The sequence below is a fragment of the Triturus cristatus genome, chromosome 9 (genome assembly GCF_964204655.1).
Source record: "Triturus cristatus chromosome 9, aTriCri1.1, whole genome shotgun sequence".
Classification (NCBI taxonomy): domain Eukaryota; kingdom Metazoa; phylum Chordata; class Amphibia; order Caudata; family Salamandridae; genus Triturus; species Triturus cristatus.
In genome coordinates, this window is record NC_140592.1 from 84,304,333 (window position 1) to 84,320,566 (window position 16,234).

General features: G+C 43.1%; 1 protein-coding gene across 1 annotated transcript in view; it reads left to right on the plus strand.

Annotated features, from left to right (window-relative positions):
* The window catches only part of SEC13 (SEC13 homolog, nuclear pore and COPII component), a 46,329-nt gene that overhangs the window by 14,351 nt on the left and 15,744 nt on the right, over positions 1-16,234 (plus strand). Inside the window, exons 3-8 of the mRNA XM_085624470.1 lie at positions 6,023-6,138; positions 7,054-7,205; positions 8,866-8,999; positions 10,494-10,627; positions 12,614-12,734; positions 13,405-13,551. Coding sequence (XP_085480596.1) covers positions 6,023-6,138; positions 7,054-7,205; positions 8,866-8,999; positions 10,494-10,627; positions 12,614-12,734; positions 13,405-13,551 — 804 coding nt within the window. The remainder of the gene's footprint in view (positions 1-6,022; positions 6,139-7,053; positions 7,206-8,865; positions 9,000-10,493; positions 10,628-12,613; positions 12,735-13,404; positions 13,552-16,234) is intronic.

The following is a 16,234-nucleotide window of genomic DNA, read 5'->3' on the forward strand; positions in this document are numbered from 1 at the left end:
AAATTAGTTTTCTTACTTTGGTGGGTTTGGAGAAATAAGTTTTTAGGCCCAAAAATAAGACCTCGTGAATTTTTGTGATCTCCCTATTCATGGCTACCTGGGATGAAAGGGAGCGCAGGCCTTTCAGGGCACATGAAACTTTTATACTGATCTCCTCTAGTGCTCCAGTATCAATTGCTACCCTATCCCAACGCACTCTACGTAGATTATTAGTAAGAAGGGCATCAGCGGTGGCTATCTCAGTTTGCTTGACACTTCTGTGGGCAATACAAGGCAAAAGGCATAGAACTAGGGGGTTATGGTCACTCTCAGGGCGGTCCAGAATCACCATATCTCTTAGGGTGGACCAGAACTCCACTTTAATGAGGGCATAATCAATTCTGCTATGACGAAGACCATCGTCAAATGTGTCCCGACCCATTTTATCGGAGTCAGTCCGTCCATTTGCCGCCCTAAAACCACGCCCCAGGCACCGACTCGTCCACAGAATAGCAGACTCAGTCCACTTCTTGACAGGAGGAAGGTCAAGAGAGGGAATGTTCCATAAGACATCCACATCAGTCATAAGTGTTTCCCCCATTAACAATCAGAGGCTCAAAACAGCAGTTGAGATCCCCCAATATTATTACATTAGTATCGGGGTTGACTGATTCCAAAAACCCATCAAGATGTAAAAGTGTTGGAGCCACGCCCTCATGGCTGACCTCTATTATAAACATTAATAATCATGATATCGGGGCTGCCCTGGAGGTGCAACATTAATATTAAAAGATCTGGGCTGTCTATGACCAATTCTGTGGGTCTACACTTGATGGTTTGCCTGACCCAGATACTAAGACCTCCTGAGGGTCTACCCTTGGTCCCTCTGATAGCTGCTTTATGAAAATTAAGGTAGCCTGATAGATAAACCGGGTCCACTGTCCATGTCTCCTGAAAAACCAGAATGTCCTAGTTTTCCACCCATGCGGACCACTCATCTATAGAGATTTTACTCCTAAGACCAGCTATGTTCCAGGAGACCAGAGTAAGCTGTTGGAGAACACTATCAACAAGCAGATGGTGCGGAGACAAAACTTGGGGGTTAATCAAATTGACATTCTTGCCAGGAAGTAGGGACCCTATCTCGCGGGGGCTTGGTTCCAAGCGTATGTGAATGGCCATGTCACGCTGGGCCTCTCTAACATAGGGAGCTAACACTAAATCGGCTGACTTTTTGCGAGGTAGATTTCTGCCTTGGGAGCATTCAGAGGAAACGGGAGGTAAAAGAGGAAAATCTAGTTTTCTATGTAGCACAGGTGATATATAAGGTGCAATGCTTAGTCGTTCGCTCCCAGCTCCTGAAAACCCCCCCGAATTACCTCTACAAAATGCTTGCTCCGCCCTGCTAATACTTCCATACCCCTTGTTTCTTTCCCTGTCAAGACCCATGTTGTTATCAACCAGTCAATCCACCCCCTCCATACTACTCAATGGTCCAAATCGGTTGTACAAGGGGAAGAGGAAATCCTGTCTGAGTGGGCCATGTGAACGTCTAAAAACCCTTTCCCACCCATCAGTCTGGGCATTGTATGTACCATGATGGATAGTGGGGTAGACAGGTAAGCTTAATGAGCCCTGCGCAGGCCTGATCAGCTCCACACCCGTTGCGAGCCCCCACCCTGGCCTGTTATTTTTCGTTGCATTTTTATATAGCGCGAACTCGACCCAAAGGTATTGGAGAGCTTTACATAGCACCGTATTTACATGATTACACATTCAGGCACGGGGAGATTAAGTGATTTGCCCAGAATCACAGGATGTGGACGCGACCTCGAGGCTCGAACCCTGGTTTCCTGCGCCAGAGGCGGCTGCGAGGTGGCTCACTGCAGTCCAGGGACGTTTTAATCTCTGCACGTTTGAGTTTTTTGTTTTTATTTTACTTAATTTAAGCAGCAGCATTTTGTTTTTTCATGTCATTTATTGTCGCATTTGTAGGATGGTATGATTTGGGAGGAAATAGTATTTGAGATGGGTAAAGGAGCGTGCGCTTATTGCTTGTGTGAATTATGGGTGAAAACTGGGGATGATTACTTTTTCGTTTTCATGCAATGATTATGAAGCTGTTTCTTGAAGTGTTTGCAGTGCACGTAAATAATTTTCAAAGCGGTCTCTTAAATGTTTAAACTTCTAGCTGATCGGGTCACGGGGTTAGAATTACACCTGGTTTTTTGGCGTGTACGTACTTTAAAATAACGCACAGTAGTGGTTTGAACAAAACGTAATGCTGGCAGCAGGGAATGGAAGTGCACATGATGATGAGGTTGCCGGTTGCGGCTTTGTAAATGATTTATGTGTTTATTATCCATTTGTTCAGAGATTACGAGGCAAGAAAAGTGACTGTTATCTGCAAAAGAGTGATTTAGTAGCTGGTTGAAAGCGGGACGCAGTAATAGCTGAGAAAACAGTTTTGGGGTTTCCTTTTAATTTAAGCACATGCGAGATTAAGCTGGAGGGATGGGATTAGTTTTTGCATTTTAGGATTGTTTAAGGATGATTGCCTAAAGAAAAGAAAAGAAGACTGTGTTGAAAGATTAAGGATATATTCTGATCTAGCAGTGCTGCAGAAGGGCGCGCAGATGCGTGCCCCCTTGGATACTCATTGCAGTCCGGGGCACATGAAACCATAAAAAAACAGATTAAAACGCTGCCTTGTAATATAGATCCTATCTATGACTCATGATCTTTCTCATGTTTGAATTGAGCTTCATGTTTGCACACTGCAATGAAACTGAGAACAGTTTGGTTTTCCGCTTCAAGAGCTTAACAATGTTAAATGCAAACCATTCAAATCATATACATACAATTCTTAATTTGCAGAGAAATACTTCAATTGCATAAAAGAGGATACGTGCTCAAATTACCAGGTTTACCTGAAATGTTATAAAACAGTGTTTCTTATGAGTGTCACTTTCTAAGGCTCACTTAAATAAAACATTAGGCATGCTTGCTGCCGTGTTGACATTCTGTCTCATGGCAGATAATTTGGTGATGCGATGCTTGTCAGAACGTCAAAAAGTGTCCATCACGTGGAGGGAAGTTGCATCATGATCCATTATGTACCAAGTGTTCTTGATGCTGGTGGGTGTTCTCTCTGCATCCATTATGTACCAAGTGTGTGTGCTCACAGGGTGTACAATGCACATCATGCAAAAACGTGCCCATTCTCTGCAGTGATGGTAGCTGGCCAAGTGTGATAATGCACATAACACAGTTTTGAAGAGGGATACTTTTTTTAAATTGGGAAAGTTTTGAATCACAAATAATGTAATTTAAGTAGCACACTAATACAAAGGCTGGAAGAGCAACGTGTAAATGTGTCTTAATAAAAATAAATGTCCATCTTCCATTTCCAGAGATGCCAGTGGACACATCACATGCAACTCTCAACCAATCTTGGCTTTCTGCTCAATAGAACATTGCATTGTGGGCCTTGTGTATGTGCTTTTTGGATTGGAATTTTGGGCGCCAAATGTCACAATGCAAAACTTTATCTAAAAGCCTGAACTGTCTGAAGTGTTACAACCAATATGAAGTCACTTGGGTAGGCAGGATATTATTATATTCATGTCAGTACAAATATAAACCTCCTGCCCTCATCAATACACAAACTACACTCAGCGGTTGCGCAGCCAACTGTAGTTCAAACACTGTAGTATCCTTACAACTGGGCGTGGGAGGTCTCTCGGAAAAATGCGCGAGTTGCTGGGCCTTTAGTAGCTCACGATGAATTTGATTGACCAGAAGTAGCTCTCACTACAGAAAAGGTTGGAGACCCCTGATCTAGATGTTGGTTCAGATGGTTTTGAGCCTGTTATGTCCCTGTGGCTCTGAACAGGAGGCCAGCAGACTATCCCTTGGAGTCACTGTGGGAGTCCTGTGCCAAGGTCCGGTCCAAATCCCTCTGACTCAGGCAGCAGGTCAGCAACCCAGCAGGCAGCAGTCCTTCAGAGTGGCAGTCCTTTTTCCTGACGGTGCCTTCACAGGTCCAGAAGTGTACTGATGAGGTGGTGTCTGAAGTCCATTATTTATACCTGGGTCTTCCTTTGAAGCGCCCAGGCTTCCTGGCTCCGGGCTAACTACAGGTGGTATCCTGCCAGCGATGGCCCATCCAGGTACTCCTAAGCTCTCTATTGTGTGTGGTTGTCTAGGAGGAATTCACAAAGCCCAACTGTCAGCTACACCCAGTCATGTGACCCAGTGATAGGCTGCAGGCTCTCTATAGCTAAGGTAGAAAAATGTCAACTTTCTAAAAGTTGTATTTTCAGAATTTTCATTTAAAATTCAACCTGCTCACATTTGGAAATTATCACTTATTAAATATAATAAAGTAACTTCAATGTTAGTAGTGAAAATCAAATTAATGAGTTTTTCAACACCAGGGAATGTTAAACTTAAATGTACACGCCCTACTTTTTAAATACACTGCAACATGCCCTCTGGGCTGTCCGGGGCATACCCTAGGGTTGACTTGTATGTATTAAAAGAGGAAGGTTTGGGCTTGGTAAAAGGTTTATTTTGCCAAGTCCAAATGGCACACACAGGCTGGAATGGCAAGCCTGAGACATGTTTGAAAGGGCTACTTAAGTGGGTGGTACAAATAGTGCTGCAGGCCCATTAGCATTTAATTTACAGGCTCTGTGTAAATATAGCACCACTTTACTACGGACTTATAAGTAAACTAAATATGCCAATTGGGTGTAAGTCAATTCTGCCATGTTTTATGGAAAGAGCACAAGCACTTTAGCACTGGTAAAGTGTGCAGAGTCCTAAGGCCAGCAACCAGCATTTAATTAAAAAAATGAGTGAAGGCAAAGAGATGTGGGGCTGACCCAGTGGAATAGGCCAAGTCTAACAACGTTCATTTTGAATTCGTAGGTGGGTCACTGTTGCAACCTCTCAGCAGCTTCCTCACATAAAAATTTTGTAAGAGGGCTGCCAAGAAGACTGACACTTTGATTCTTCTTGGGTATAATTCTTCTTGTACTAAACATGGCATCAGCTAGCTCCTGTGTATGAAGAAAAAAGCTAATTTCATTATGTCTTTAAAAAAATTGTGAGAGTCTAGAGGAAGACGCCCCGCGAAGGTCTCGCTGTTCATTAAATAGAAAAACATCTAATTGGCGTTTGAGTTCAAATAGATGGAAATGAGCTAGAGGATAACTTTGTGTATTATCTTGGTTAAACTTCAGCTGGCTCTGTCCATCAAAATGTGGTAGTCTTCAGGTAGTTAGAGATCATTCTGTGGATGAACTAGTCCTATGCTTTGTAGAATTGGATATTGGTTTACACAATATTTTATCAAGATTGCATATCCATAATAAAATAGGTAATTTCTTCAAAGAACTGTCTTGCATTAAGGGGCCCTGAGTCTTGAACATCCTAGAGAACTCCAAAGGGAACAGCTATAATTCAGTGATGCGCCAGACCCCCAAACCATGTGGCCTGAAACCAGACTCCACCGTTTCGTTTGAAAAAGAGAGTACTGATCTAAAGGACTCGATGGGGGGTGAGGGGTGGGGGTGCAGTGAACCATGGCCACTAGGAAACTGCGGGTCAGAGGAGGTGTTTGTTTGGTGGAACGAGGGCGGGTGAAGGATGGCGAAGGATTTTTTTTTTTTTTTGTTCTTTCTTTTCTCCTCTTCTCTTGTATTACTGCATATCTATGGATATTTGCTAGCATGGTCCAGCTATGAGGACCTCACGATTGTCATGCAGAAGTTATGAGTTAATAAAAACATATTTGCACTTAAAAATAGGTACTCTTGAGCTGGTGCTCTAGTACCCACTTAATCTTCCAAAATGCTCCATCGCAGCCCCTGGCTGCTCTCACTGTCCGTTACTGGCAGTATTCAGAAAAGGGTTGTTTTTACCAGAGTACTTTGGCTCTGTATTGCATATGGTTCTTGCTTTTGCTGAGCCATGTTACCGCATAGCAAAACCTGCTTCTAGTGACAAATGGTTGTTCTTTGTTCTGTCTTCGTAGCATGATGCCCAGATGGATTATTATGGCACGCGGCTGGCCACATGCTCGTCTGACCGCTCTGTGAAGATCTTTGATGTAAAAAATGGAGGACAAATTCTCATCGCTGATCTCCGTGGGTGAGTAGATGCTTTGCCAAATACATAACTATACTTTGTTTCCGCCTTCCTTCCCAAAACCGAATGGCAGAAAATTAGCAGTTACTATAATTCTAGAGATTTTAATTTACGAAGGTAACTTTTTGTATCAAAAGAAGACAGCAGGTGGGATGTAGTTAAAGTTTTCTGTGAAATTGAAGTCACGTACACCGTCAAATGTTAATCATCCTGCTCACATACACTACTCTCACCTACTTGTTTTCAGTTTCCCTGTTTATTAATTTGTTGAGTTTTAGCATCTAATGCTACCTCGGTGGCCTTCATCAGACCCCTCATTTATTCATCATGTTTCTTGTAAATGTTCGTCTTTTGGGCCTCAGCCCCTCAGATGTCTGGCTCTGGTATTGAGTGACTGATTACCCGCTTCTGTTGTTGGTTCCATGCATGCTCCTCCTGCCTAGACAAACACCATATTTTTGACTTTTAGCAGTTATTTATTTTCCACGTATGGCTGGTACTGCCCAATACTTTGCTCGGAACAAAGATGTTTTTTCCTGTAGCATTTTCTATTGCCCTTTAAATTTCCATGTCACTGTAAAAAGAAGCCCCTGTAGGAGATTTGGAAATCCCCCCCACCCCCCCAATAAGTTGACATTCTGTACCTGGATTCAGAAAGCTTTTCACTTAACAGCCAAATACAGGAAACGTATAAAACCGTCCATGTTAGTTTGTGATGTGTGTAGTGCTGCAGCTGCTTTGACAGTTTGTCTTACTCTGGTCTATTCTGTTAGTCACATCTGAAAGTAGTTGTCTTTCAGTTTATTTTTGCTAAATGAGGGAATAATTCTATTGATCATTTAGTGTTTATTAGTGTTAGTTTTGATTGCTTAACATATAAGAATGTGTGGAGTAAAAATGTATTTATGCCGTCTTCAGTCACGAGGGGCCAGTATGGCAGGTCGCCTGGGCTCACCCCATGTATGGAAACATGCTGGCCTCCTGCTCCTACGACCGGAAGGTGATAGTGTGGAAAGAAGAGAATGGTACCTGGGAAAAGAGCTACGAGTACACTGGGCACGACTCTTCAGGTATGGCATTACTAATGGTTAGGACCCCCTAATCAACCAGGAAACAAATCTATGAATAATCAGTTCTACAGCATGCAGCTTTTGTCAGAGGCTTTATCCTATGATGTAAAAATATTCCATTCTGCCTTGTACTCTGGAGGACCTTGCCATTACTGCTCCATTATTAGGGTAGAATTGTCCAAGAGAAAAAACTATTATGTGTTTTCGTCATTAAGCATTACAAGCACATGCACATCTTCTAATATGTTTTAATATTTATTTCAGCAATTGTTTTTGCTTTGATCTAAAGCTTTAAATGGGCTGAGGTCTGCCACAGACATATTTTATTTTTCCATAGTTAAGAGCTGTTGGATGATCAGGCCCATTCCAATAATATATAGTTTTCTGCAAATGTCCGATGTGGCACAGATCAACTTAATCAGGAGACAAAACGTTTGGCAATGGAGGAAAAGCACATGTGAAGATATCTGGTCATGTGTTTGGCTTTTGATACATTTTGTAAACTGGAACATACCCAAAAGCTAATTAATGCAAAAGTTGACAGTGAAACCCTGTACTGACTCGCACCTCACCTCATGTCCCCAATATATCACTATAGAACAAGGGGGAAATGTACCCCAAAATGTGTGCACTCAAACTAAGCTCCCACTGTCAAGGTGCAGTCCTACTGGACACCAAGTATTCCACATGAAGAGCAATTGGTGCACCAACACATTAATACATTGACAATTATACAGTCTGTATCCTGAATTAGGTCTTCAAGTCGTCTTTTGTTGATGAAGAGTATCAAACATATAAGGTAGACCAGCCAACACGTTTCGTCCAAAGAGATAGACATCTTCAGGGCAAAAGCGATAACCTACAATGCGATGGGCCACTATATCTGTGGCCAGAGTGGATAATATGTCCAACAGTATTTGACATATCTGATATGAACATTTCATGCTGATTTCCCATATGGTGCTCTACTTGTTGCTGGCCTACCCACAATTTGTGGGCTGATTTTATTCCGGAAGTTTATAGATCATATCGTATATTCAGTACCGGCGTCTCATGTGCTGCGGAGCATTGTTTTTCATAGGATATGATTGGTTTATTGACTTGTTGGATTGTGCCATCTACACCTGGATTAAGGATGTAGTATCTCCTTAGGATGTATTATATCCACCCAGCAGCTGGTCTTTGGATATAGCTGTTTCAACTATTTGAAATTTCAATCCAAGTGATTGAGTTGTCCGAGTTCCAGTTATCCACTCGGGCCACAGATATATTGGCCCATTGCTTTGTACATACCCAAAAGCTGCTTGAGGCTAATGTAAGTTTTGAATGACTTGTCAAAGGCGATTTCTTACACTGGTACAACTTTATTGTTGCTTTGTGTTTAACATGAGTTGACTTTTTGCTGGCTATTCTTGTAAGGGAGACAGTTTTCTGCTTTACTGGATAAATATGTAATACATCCAAATTGTATTTTGACTTTAGGGATCTCCTGTGTTGTCTGAAGTGTGCTGTGTACTTGGCTATTGCTATATTCGCGATTTCATTGTTGAAGTAAAAGCGTCTGCAGAAGAATACTACTTGTGTGAGTTGGTATTGACATAAATTGTGTGCAAGTGTTGTTCATGGAACTATGAAGCTTAACCCATTCTTCTTTCCACAGTAAACTCTGTGTGCTGGGCCCCGCATGACTATGGATTGATGCTGGCATGCGGCAGCTCAGACGGCGCAATCTCCATGCTCACCTACACAGGCGATGGCCCATGGGAAGTGAAAAAGATAAGCAATGCACATACGGTAAGATTTATATTCCCTGCCTTTTATCCTCGACTACCATACATTGTTTTGTTCCAATCTACAGTGATGAGCTGGATAGACTCAACTGGACATTGAGCTTGGTGGTCACGTTGTGTGCACCTGCACAGAAAAAGCCGATTACTCCATTGCTCAAGGAAAGATGGATGCTATGGAAGAATGTGGATGGAGCAGCTTTGCCACAAAAGGGCTCTGCCTCCCCATCCCATTTCTAGCCATTACAAGTTCAGCACTGGCCAACGTATCTTAGATCGAACTGGGAATAGGGAACAGATATGTTGGCCTCTGCTGAAGCGAAAAAAAAAAGCCTTTATTTGACACCGTGTCCTCTTGGCGCTTTTCAAAAGCTTAGGAAAATATGTTGTTTGAAGAACTTTGTCACAAAACAAACATTGTGGGGTTTAATCTACAAATGTGGACTGTTCGCACATGATCCTTACTTGCACGCATTGGTTGTTCTCAGAACAGTGTGCCTAATGGCTCATCGCTGAAAGGATATTCGTTCCAATAGTGAGGATTCTTTGGCCAGTCCTCTTGTGGGACTGTACCAAGGGTTAGGAGACCTCAGTTATTCGTGAAACCTGTACTGAGTAGAAAGCGTGCTGCATTTGGCTTCATAAAGCTCAAAGTAGTACAGCTTAAATGCAAGAGAAGGGGGTGGGTTGCGTATCCACCTTTCACATATTTCCTAATCTTAAAAAATAAAAAAATACTTCCTTTCTTACCTTCTGCCTTCTTCTCAGCTTTGTCCTTCGGAGAAAAAAATTGCAAACCCCAATGCTTTATCACATTTGGTCTCTAATGCAGCAGTTGACAAAATGCATGCTACAAACTCACTAACTCTCACACTGACGATTATAGGGAGGTGAGTGTTCCTGTTGGAGTAGGGAGTATTGTGAGCAGCATTTCTGCTTCATTTCGTACCCTAAATGAAGATAAAATGAATATTAACTTTCTGCAATAAGAAATGTGTTTGCATTCGGAATGTTTAATTTTTAGTAAAATTAGATATATAATATACTTATTAATAAGGAATTTTAGCCAGCCCTATTTATTCATTTGTCAGTTATTGTGTCATTTAGATTTTTCTGTCACCCTGTACAGTATACATCAATGGGTCAGCCCACTTCAGCTGTTGGCTAACTTCGCCGTGAGTGACGGCATTCTGCTGGTTCACAAAGAGCACACTAAGTAGTTCCCTTCAGTGCCAGGACTACTGTGGCATTGTGTGCTTTTTTTTTTTTTTTTTTTAAACCTAAACATTGTTCCATTTCCATTTCTTTGTTTATTTTTCTCTATCATGTTTTAACAATCTTGGCGTGGGCCTAGCAGCTCCCTCGAGTGCTTTATAAAAATCGTGGCCAAAACAAGCATTGAAAAGCCAAAAGGACTGGCACCAATACGTGTTTCTTATGTAGACTAGTGTTCAAGTGCATAGCAAGACATATTTTTAGTTTGCTTTTTTTCCCCATGCAGATCGGATGCAATGCTGTCAGCTGGGCACCTGCAGTTGTCCCCGGTAGCCTCGTAGAGCAGCCGTCTGGTCAGAAACCAAATTACATCAAGAGATTTGCATCTGGCGGTTGTGATAACCTAGTTAAAATCTGGAAGTAAGTCTTATCGCTATATCAATCTCAGCAGTAAGGGTCTGTTACAGGTTTGAACAGGGGAGTAGAAAATATACAGCATTTTCAATCCATCAACTTTATTTATAGAAATTTCCTTTGCTCCTAAAGGGGCAATCAATGAGCTTTATAAACTCCGCTAATGTTGGATTAATCTCCCTTAATACCAGTTCACATGTTTGTCCATACCCCATGAAAATGTGCAGTCCTTAGACTGTTAGTGTCACCCACCAATGTATGCCTTGACCTAAGTAATCTGCATATTGTGCCATCAGAGGTATGCCATGATGGGTTTAATTCATTCTACTCTAAATGAGTGAAAGGTGGCCTATGTTGGTTAAAGTAAACATGTATTTGTCAGAAATTAAAAATGAATAGGAAGGAAGCCGATTACTGTTTCACTTCGTAGTCTTCTGTGGGTGTCATGGTCCCATTCCTTGTCACGGAGTTCTCTTTTCCAAATACCTAGAATTCAGGTTATTGTTTCTGTCCTTTTGCCACACCCATTGTTTTTTTTTAAACATTTTTTATTTCACTGTCTTAATACCTAAATGTTAAAGGCTCCTGTGATTTGCATTCCCGATGCTTCAAAATCAAATATGCAAAGCTTGTTTTATCAGGCGAACCGCGTTGCAAGTAGTATATCTTAGTACTCTATCTTTACAAGGTCATGTGCATTAATAACCTACAAGTTCTTCTCTGTAGTTAATCAAACGCCAAGGTGCTGCCTGAAGAGAATGCTAGAATACCCCTCATTTTCACTGGCCAAAGTAATGGTTACCTATAAACCAGTTCTTCAAAATGCTGTGGTGACTTTAGTCTTCCGTGGATGTATGCCTGTACCTACATCCAGAGTATTGTTTTGGCTGTTGGTTTGAGCCCTGGTCCTGTGCAAGCCTCTTACCCTACTTCAAACATCATTTCAAGAGGATATTACTATTATCGCAAGGGTCTGCCTTTTTGAATAAACATCTATTTTCCCTTAGATCTTCCACAGGTAACAACCTTGTTGAAATGAACTTCTCATATCTGGTCTTAAAAGTCAACATGGTTGTTCCCGTTCTAGTTCATGGCAACATGGGGGACAGAGAAACACCAATATATTAAAAAAAAAAAATCTTTTTATTTTTTATTGTGGAATGTTTTCTTTGTAGGGAGAGCTCAGAGTGATTAGGTTATGTATTTTTACTACAGAAACAGCGCTTAGAAGTGTTTGCATTTGTGGAGGTTTGAAAATATACATATAAATACAATATACTTTGTTTAATATGTTTATGAATGAAATTCTACATTTGCAAACATTGGACAACACAAAACCTGTTTTGTTTCACTGATTATTTCCCGCAGATCATCATCAATGTACACATGCTTCAGTCATCTGTATGGTTTATTTCCTTTCCACAACTACATGTTGCACTGTGAACCTAATCTACAGATAGATACTCTTTTCAAATAAAATAAATGTCATACTATTGCTCTGACTGGTACTTTGAGAACTAGGGCATTGTATTCAACTGCATGACTGCTTGCATCTGAATATTAAATTTAGATAGATACAGCCTCAGTTTAAAGATACAGTCTGCTCCGATTCATTGCAAATGGAGTGGAGGGTAGTAAGACAGTTTGAGTCAGGATAATAAGCACCTGTGCCAGCATGTGTGTGGTACCTTTCTGTCCCTGGCAAGCCCTTTTTAAAAGTGTTAGTGCAGGTGATGTTTACAGCTTCCCCATACTCCCAAGTGGATGGTGCAGAACTTGTTGATCCTCATATAAGCAGTGTTATAAATGTGGGTTTTAAGAGCTGCTGAAGTGTTTGCAGTGGATTCTCCCTAGAATCTTCTGTTTTGAGTAAAATATCGTTCTATGTTGGAAGAATCTTAAAGGGCCATTGATCTTTCTTAATGTTGAAGTTCTTGTTGGATGCCTCTCCTCTTCGTGATGGATTTGATCACCCTTTTTATTTCATTTCAGAGAGGAAGATGGACAATGGAAAGAAGATCAGAAGCTAGAGGCGCACAGTGACTGGGTTCGGGATGTGGCCTGGGCACCTTCGATTGGCCTGCCCACAAGTGCTATTGCCAGCTGCTCACAGGTGAGGCATACATAAGGCTTAAGAATGCCCAGAGAGTTGTCTTTCATGTCTGCTTGTGAATGTCTGCTTGTGAATGATATTTACCATCACAATTCAACCATCTTTATATTGTTCTCACTGCCACATTGTTGTCTTACTAGCTTCCCTACTTTTCAGTCTTAGGAGGGAGGCAGTGGCCATTTTCATTCCTTGTTTGATCATGTGAGGAAGAATTAAGCTAATCTTAAGGACGCATTGGTTGTGAGTCTCAGTAACTCTCGTAAAGATGCAGAGTGATTGGTATCCCTAAGTAATCTTAGCTGCTTCAGTAGCTGTGCGCTGCTAGAGAGAACATGGGTTTGTCTCCAAGATGTGGCGTCTACAAAAGATGAACACTCAATCATTTTGTCACTGCTAAAAGTTTGTGTCTACTTAGTGGATATCTCACTTTGAGCATTCCACTCCATCGCTGGAAGCGATACAAGGTGATAACTTACTGGGATAAGTAATGTAGTTCACTAGTATTACAGGACACTGTTGGAAATCCACAATGAAATGCTGCTACATTTGGTTTACATTGGGCAGTTCAGTTAGAGCAACACGAATAGCTGTTGAGGCACATCCCCCTGTACTTGCTACCTTTCCAGGTGTGCCTCTTGTGATACTAACCTTATATTCCTTTTTTCTCCAGGATGGCAGAGTGTTCATCTGGACGTGTGACGATGCAGCTGGCAACTCCTGGACCCCTCGGTTGCTACACAAGTTCAATGATGTGGTGTGGCATGTGAGCTGGTCCATTACAGCCAACATCCTGGCTGTGTCTGGCGGAGATAATAAGGTGGGTGCAGCTATCTGCGCAAAGAAGGTTAGAGCTGGCTGAAGTATGATGTGATCGAGCTGCTGTGCCAGCAGGCTTGTTTATCACTTAGATTTTGTAAGTTCTTGGGACCAGCATTATCACTGTCAGGAAACTATTCTAGCATGTTGAGAGCTCCCTTGAGGCAGTGGAGTAGCACCGGGCAATGCTTGCTGTTGTCAGCACTGCAATGCAGCAAGCCACATCCACTGTTATTTCATCTCGTTTGCTTCTCCTGGTGCTAAATGGATGTTCCAGGGGAGTGATGTGGCCAGACACCGTTGTCAAGGAAAAAAGGAGCGGGTTTTCCCTATTCCCTTGGGTCTCGCTGTCCTTCATATTCAGTGACCCAAAGGACTGGACCGCTGCCATTGCCCCTATCTTCCCAAACAAGAGGGGCAAGAGGAGTGTGGCAAAGCAGATGGAGAGACCGGGTCCAAGGAGGCTTCACCCCTTTACCAGCCACTATCCATGACAGAGGTTTTGCATGCATTGTGCTCGCAGATACGCTGAAGCTTTCATTCATGAAGAGCCAAGTCTGTGAGACCAGTGAGGAAGGAGGGGGCAGGAGCTTCTGGGCTGTTTATATCTTCTGTATCCTCTAGGAGGCGTTTTCTCCATTAGGACGTCCCGCTTTTTGGCCCACCATAGAAGCTTGTATCAGCCAATAAAGTCATGCTCCCTTTTTATTGGCGTGGATGTGGTTAGTGTTGCTCTCTGTGGTGGACCTTAATAAACTGTAGGAGGCTGGCTTAGTATATGGTGCACACTTATTTAAGTGAAGCACCTTGCACTAATCCAGACAACCCTTAAGGTGATTTTAGTGGTCTTAAACAATCACAGAAAGCTCTCTTAAGTGGTAGCTGTGGAGAGCAGCCTTCAGCTTATCTTGAAGGAGTGATAAGCAGCTTGTTTTACCAGATCTAATCATGTAGTGTAGGTTAAATGAAAAAGAACCGCACAGTGTATATATCAAAATAGTTCTATTTATTACACTCTCTAACACATTAGTATCTCTCCTACCCGGAGATGTAAACACAAATACACAAGAATACTTCAATTGTAACAAGAAAGTAAGCACAAAATACAGTCGTGTCCAAGGGAGACCAAACCCTATATTAAGAAAGTGGTATGCGAACTGCGACCGAAATCGGGACTTGGAACAGGAGACTCGGAGGAAGCACCCAAGGGAAGTACCCAGGAACCCCACGGAGGGTGTGTGCAGAGTGGAAACACAGCAGCATGTCCAATAGAAGCCAACGGGGAAGTTGCGGTTGCCATTTTAAAGAAGGACCCTTCCCAGTGGACCTTCAAGAAACCCTGTGGAAGACAGAAGGTTGGAGAGTCACCACACCCTGATACCCCAGGAACCAGGATACATATTCTAGGGAAGCCGGGTACACCGGTGCAAAGTGACGTCTGAAACCGCTGTAGACCACAATAGAGGACTTCAGGAAAGATGCTGCTGTAGAAGGCTGTGCAATAGTCTGGTAGAATCAAAAGGTGGATTCTTGAAGAGGAGAACCTGTAAGCAGAGGGGACAGTGTCTATGCCACTCGAAGGCACGGAAGAGCAATGCCCACGATGACAGATGGTTCAAAGGAGTTGACGGTGACCTTGTCGCTGCAGCTGTGAGGACCAGGCAACACTGAAGAAGGCCCTAAGCTGTGCACCAGCTGTCTCATGTTGGAAATCAAGAACCAAGAAGTCTGTGTCTGGCGGGAGCACCAACAAGACTTGGCAGCTGTAACATGTGTGGAAAGCAAAGCAGGAGCAGCAGCTCGACCAGCAAGGTCCAAGGGACTCGCCACAAGCATAGGAGTTGGAGTGGGCCCCAAGCAATCCGGGGAGCCCACTGAAGCAGGAGAAGATCCTCACGAGGACCCACAGGCCGAAAGTACAGGAGTCACAAGTGTACCTCAAGCAGCTCACCAAGAAGGAAGGCCCATGGTGCAGAGGATGCAGTGAATATGCTGTACTTGGCAGGACGAGATGCTGGAGCTTCTTGTAGACCGAAGATGTCTGGAGTGCAGAGCCAACAAGCCTTGGCAATGGCAAGTCGACAGTGCACAGGGGTTCGGTCCCAGCGGTTCAGACCAGGGATTCTGGCTTCAAAATTGCAGAGAACAGCTCAGGCCTCGAGGGAGTTGCTGAACTACTGCTTGCGTTGCTGAGCCTTTCGAAGTCCGTGTGACGTCCGGAGCAGCAGACCGGTCAGCTTCGTTGCGGTACCTGCAGATGCAGGGCAATGACTCCTTCACTCCAAGGGAGATTACTTCGGGTGTCCTTGATGCTCACAGGTCTGTTGAAGATCCTGTAAGAAGCACAGACCCAGACAACGTGCAGAACAGTGATACCAGGAGCAGCAGGAGTCTTCTTTTCTGCAGTGTCTAGGCGAAGTCTAAGTGTCCAGATGGTCGAACAGTGATGTGGTTTAAGGCTCGAGTCTTGTCCCACGGCGACTCTGATGACCCACCCACAGGTAAGCCCTTTTATACCCTAAGAAAGGTGTTAGGACGACTCAGGGGTCCCTCCCAGAGGAGGGGCTGGTTAGAGGGGAGGATATTCATGTTATTTGTCCAGTTTCGCGCCAGAGCGGGAGCCAAGGGATCCCAGAACTGGTTCCAACTGGAGTATGCAAGGAGGGCACCATATGTGGCCTTCA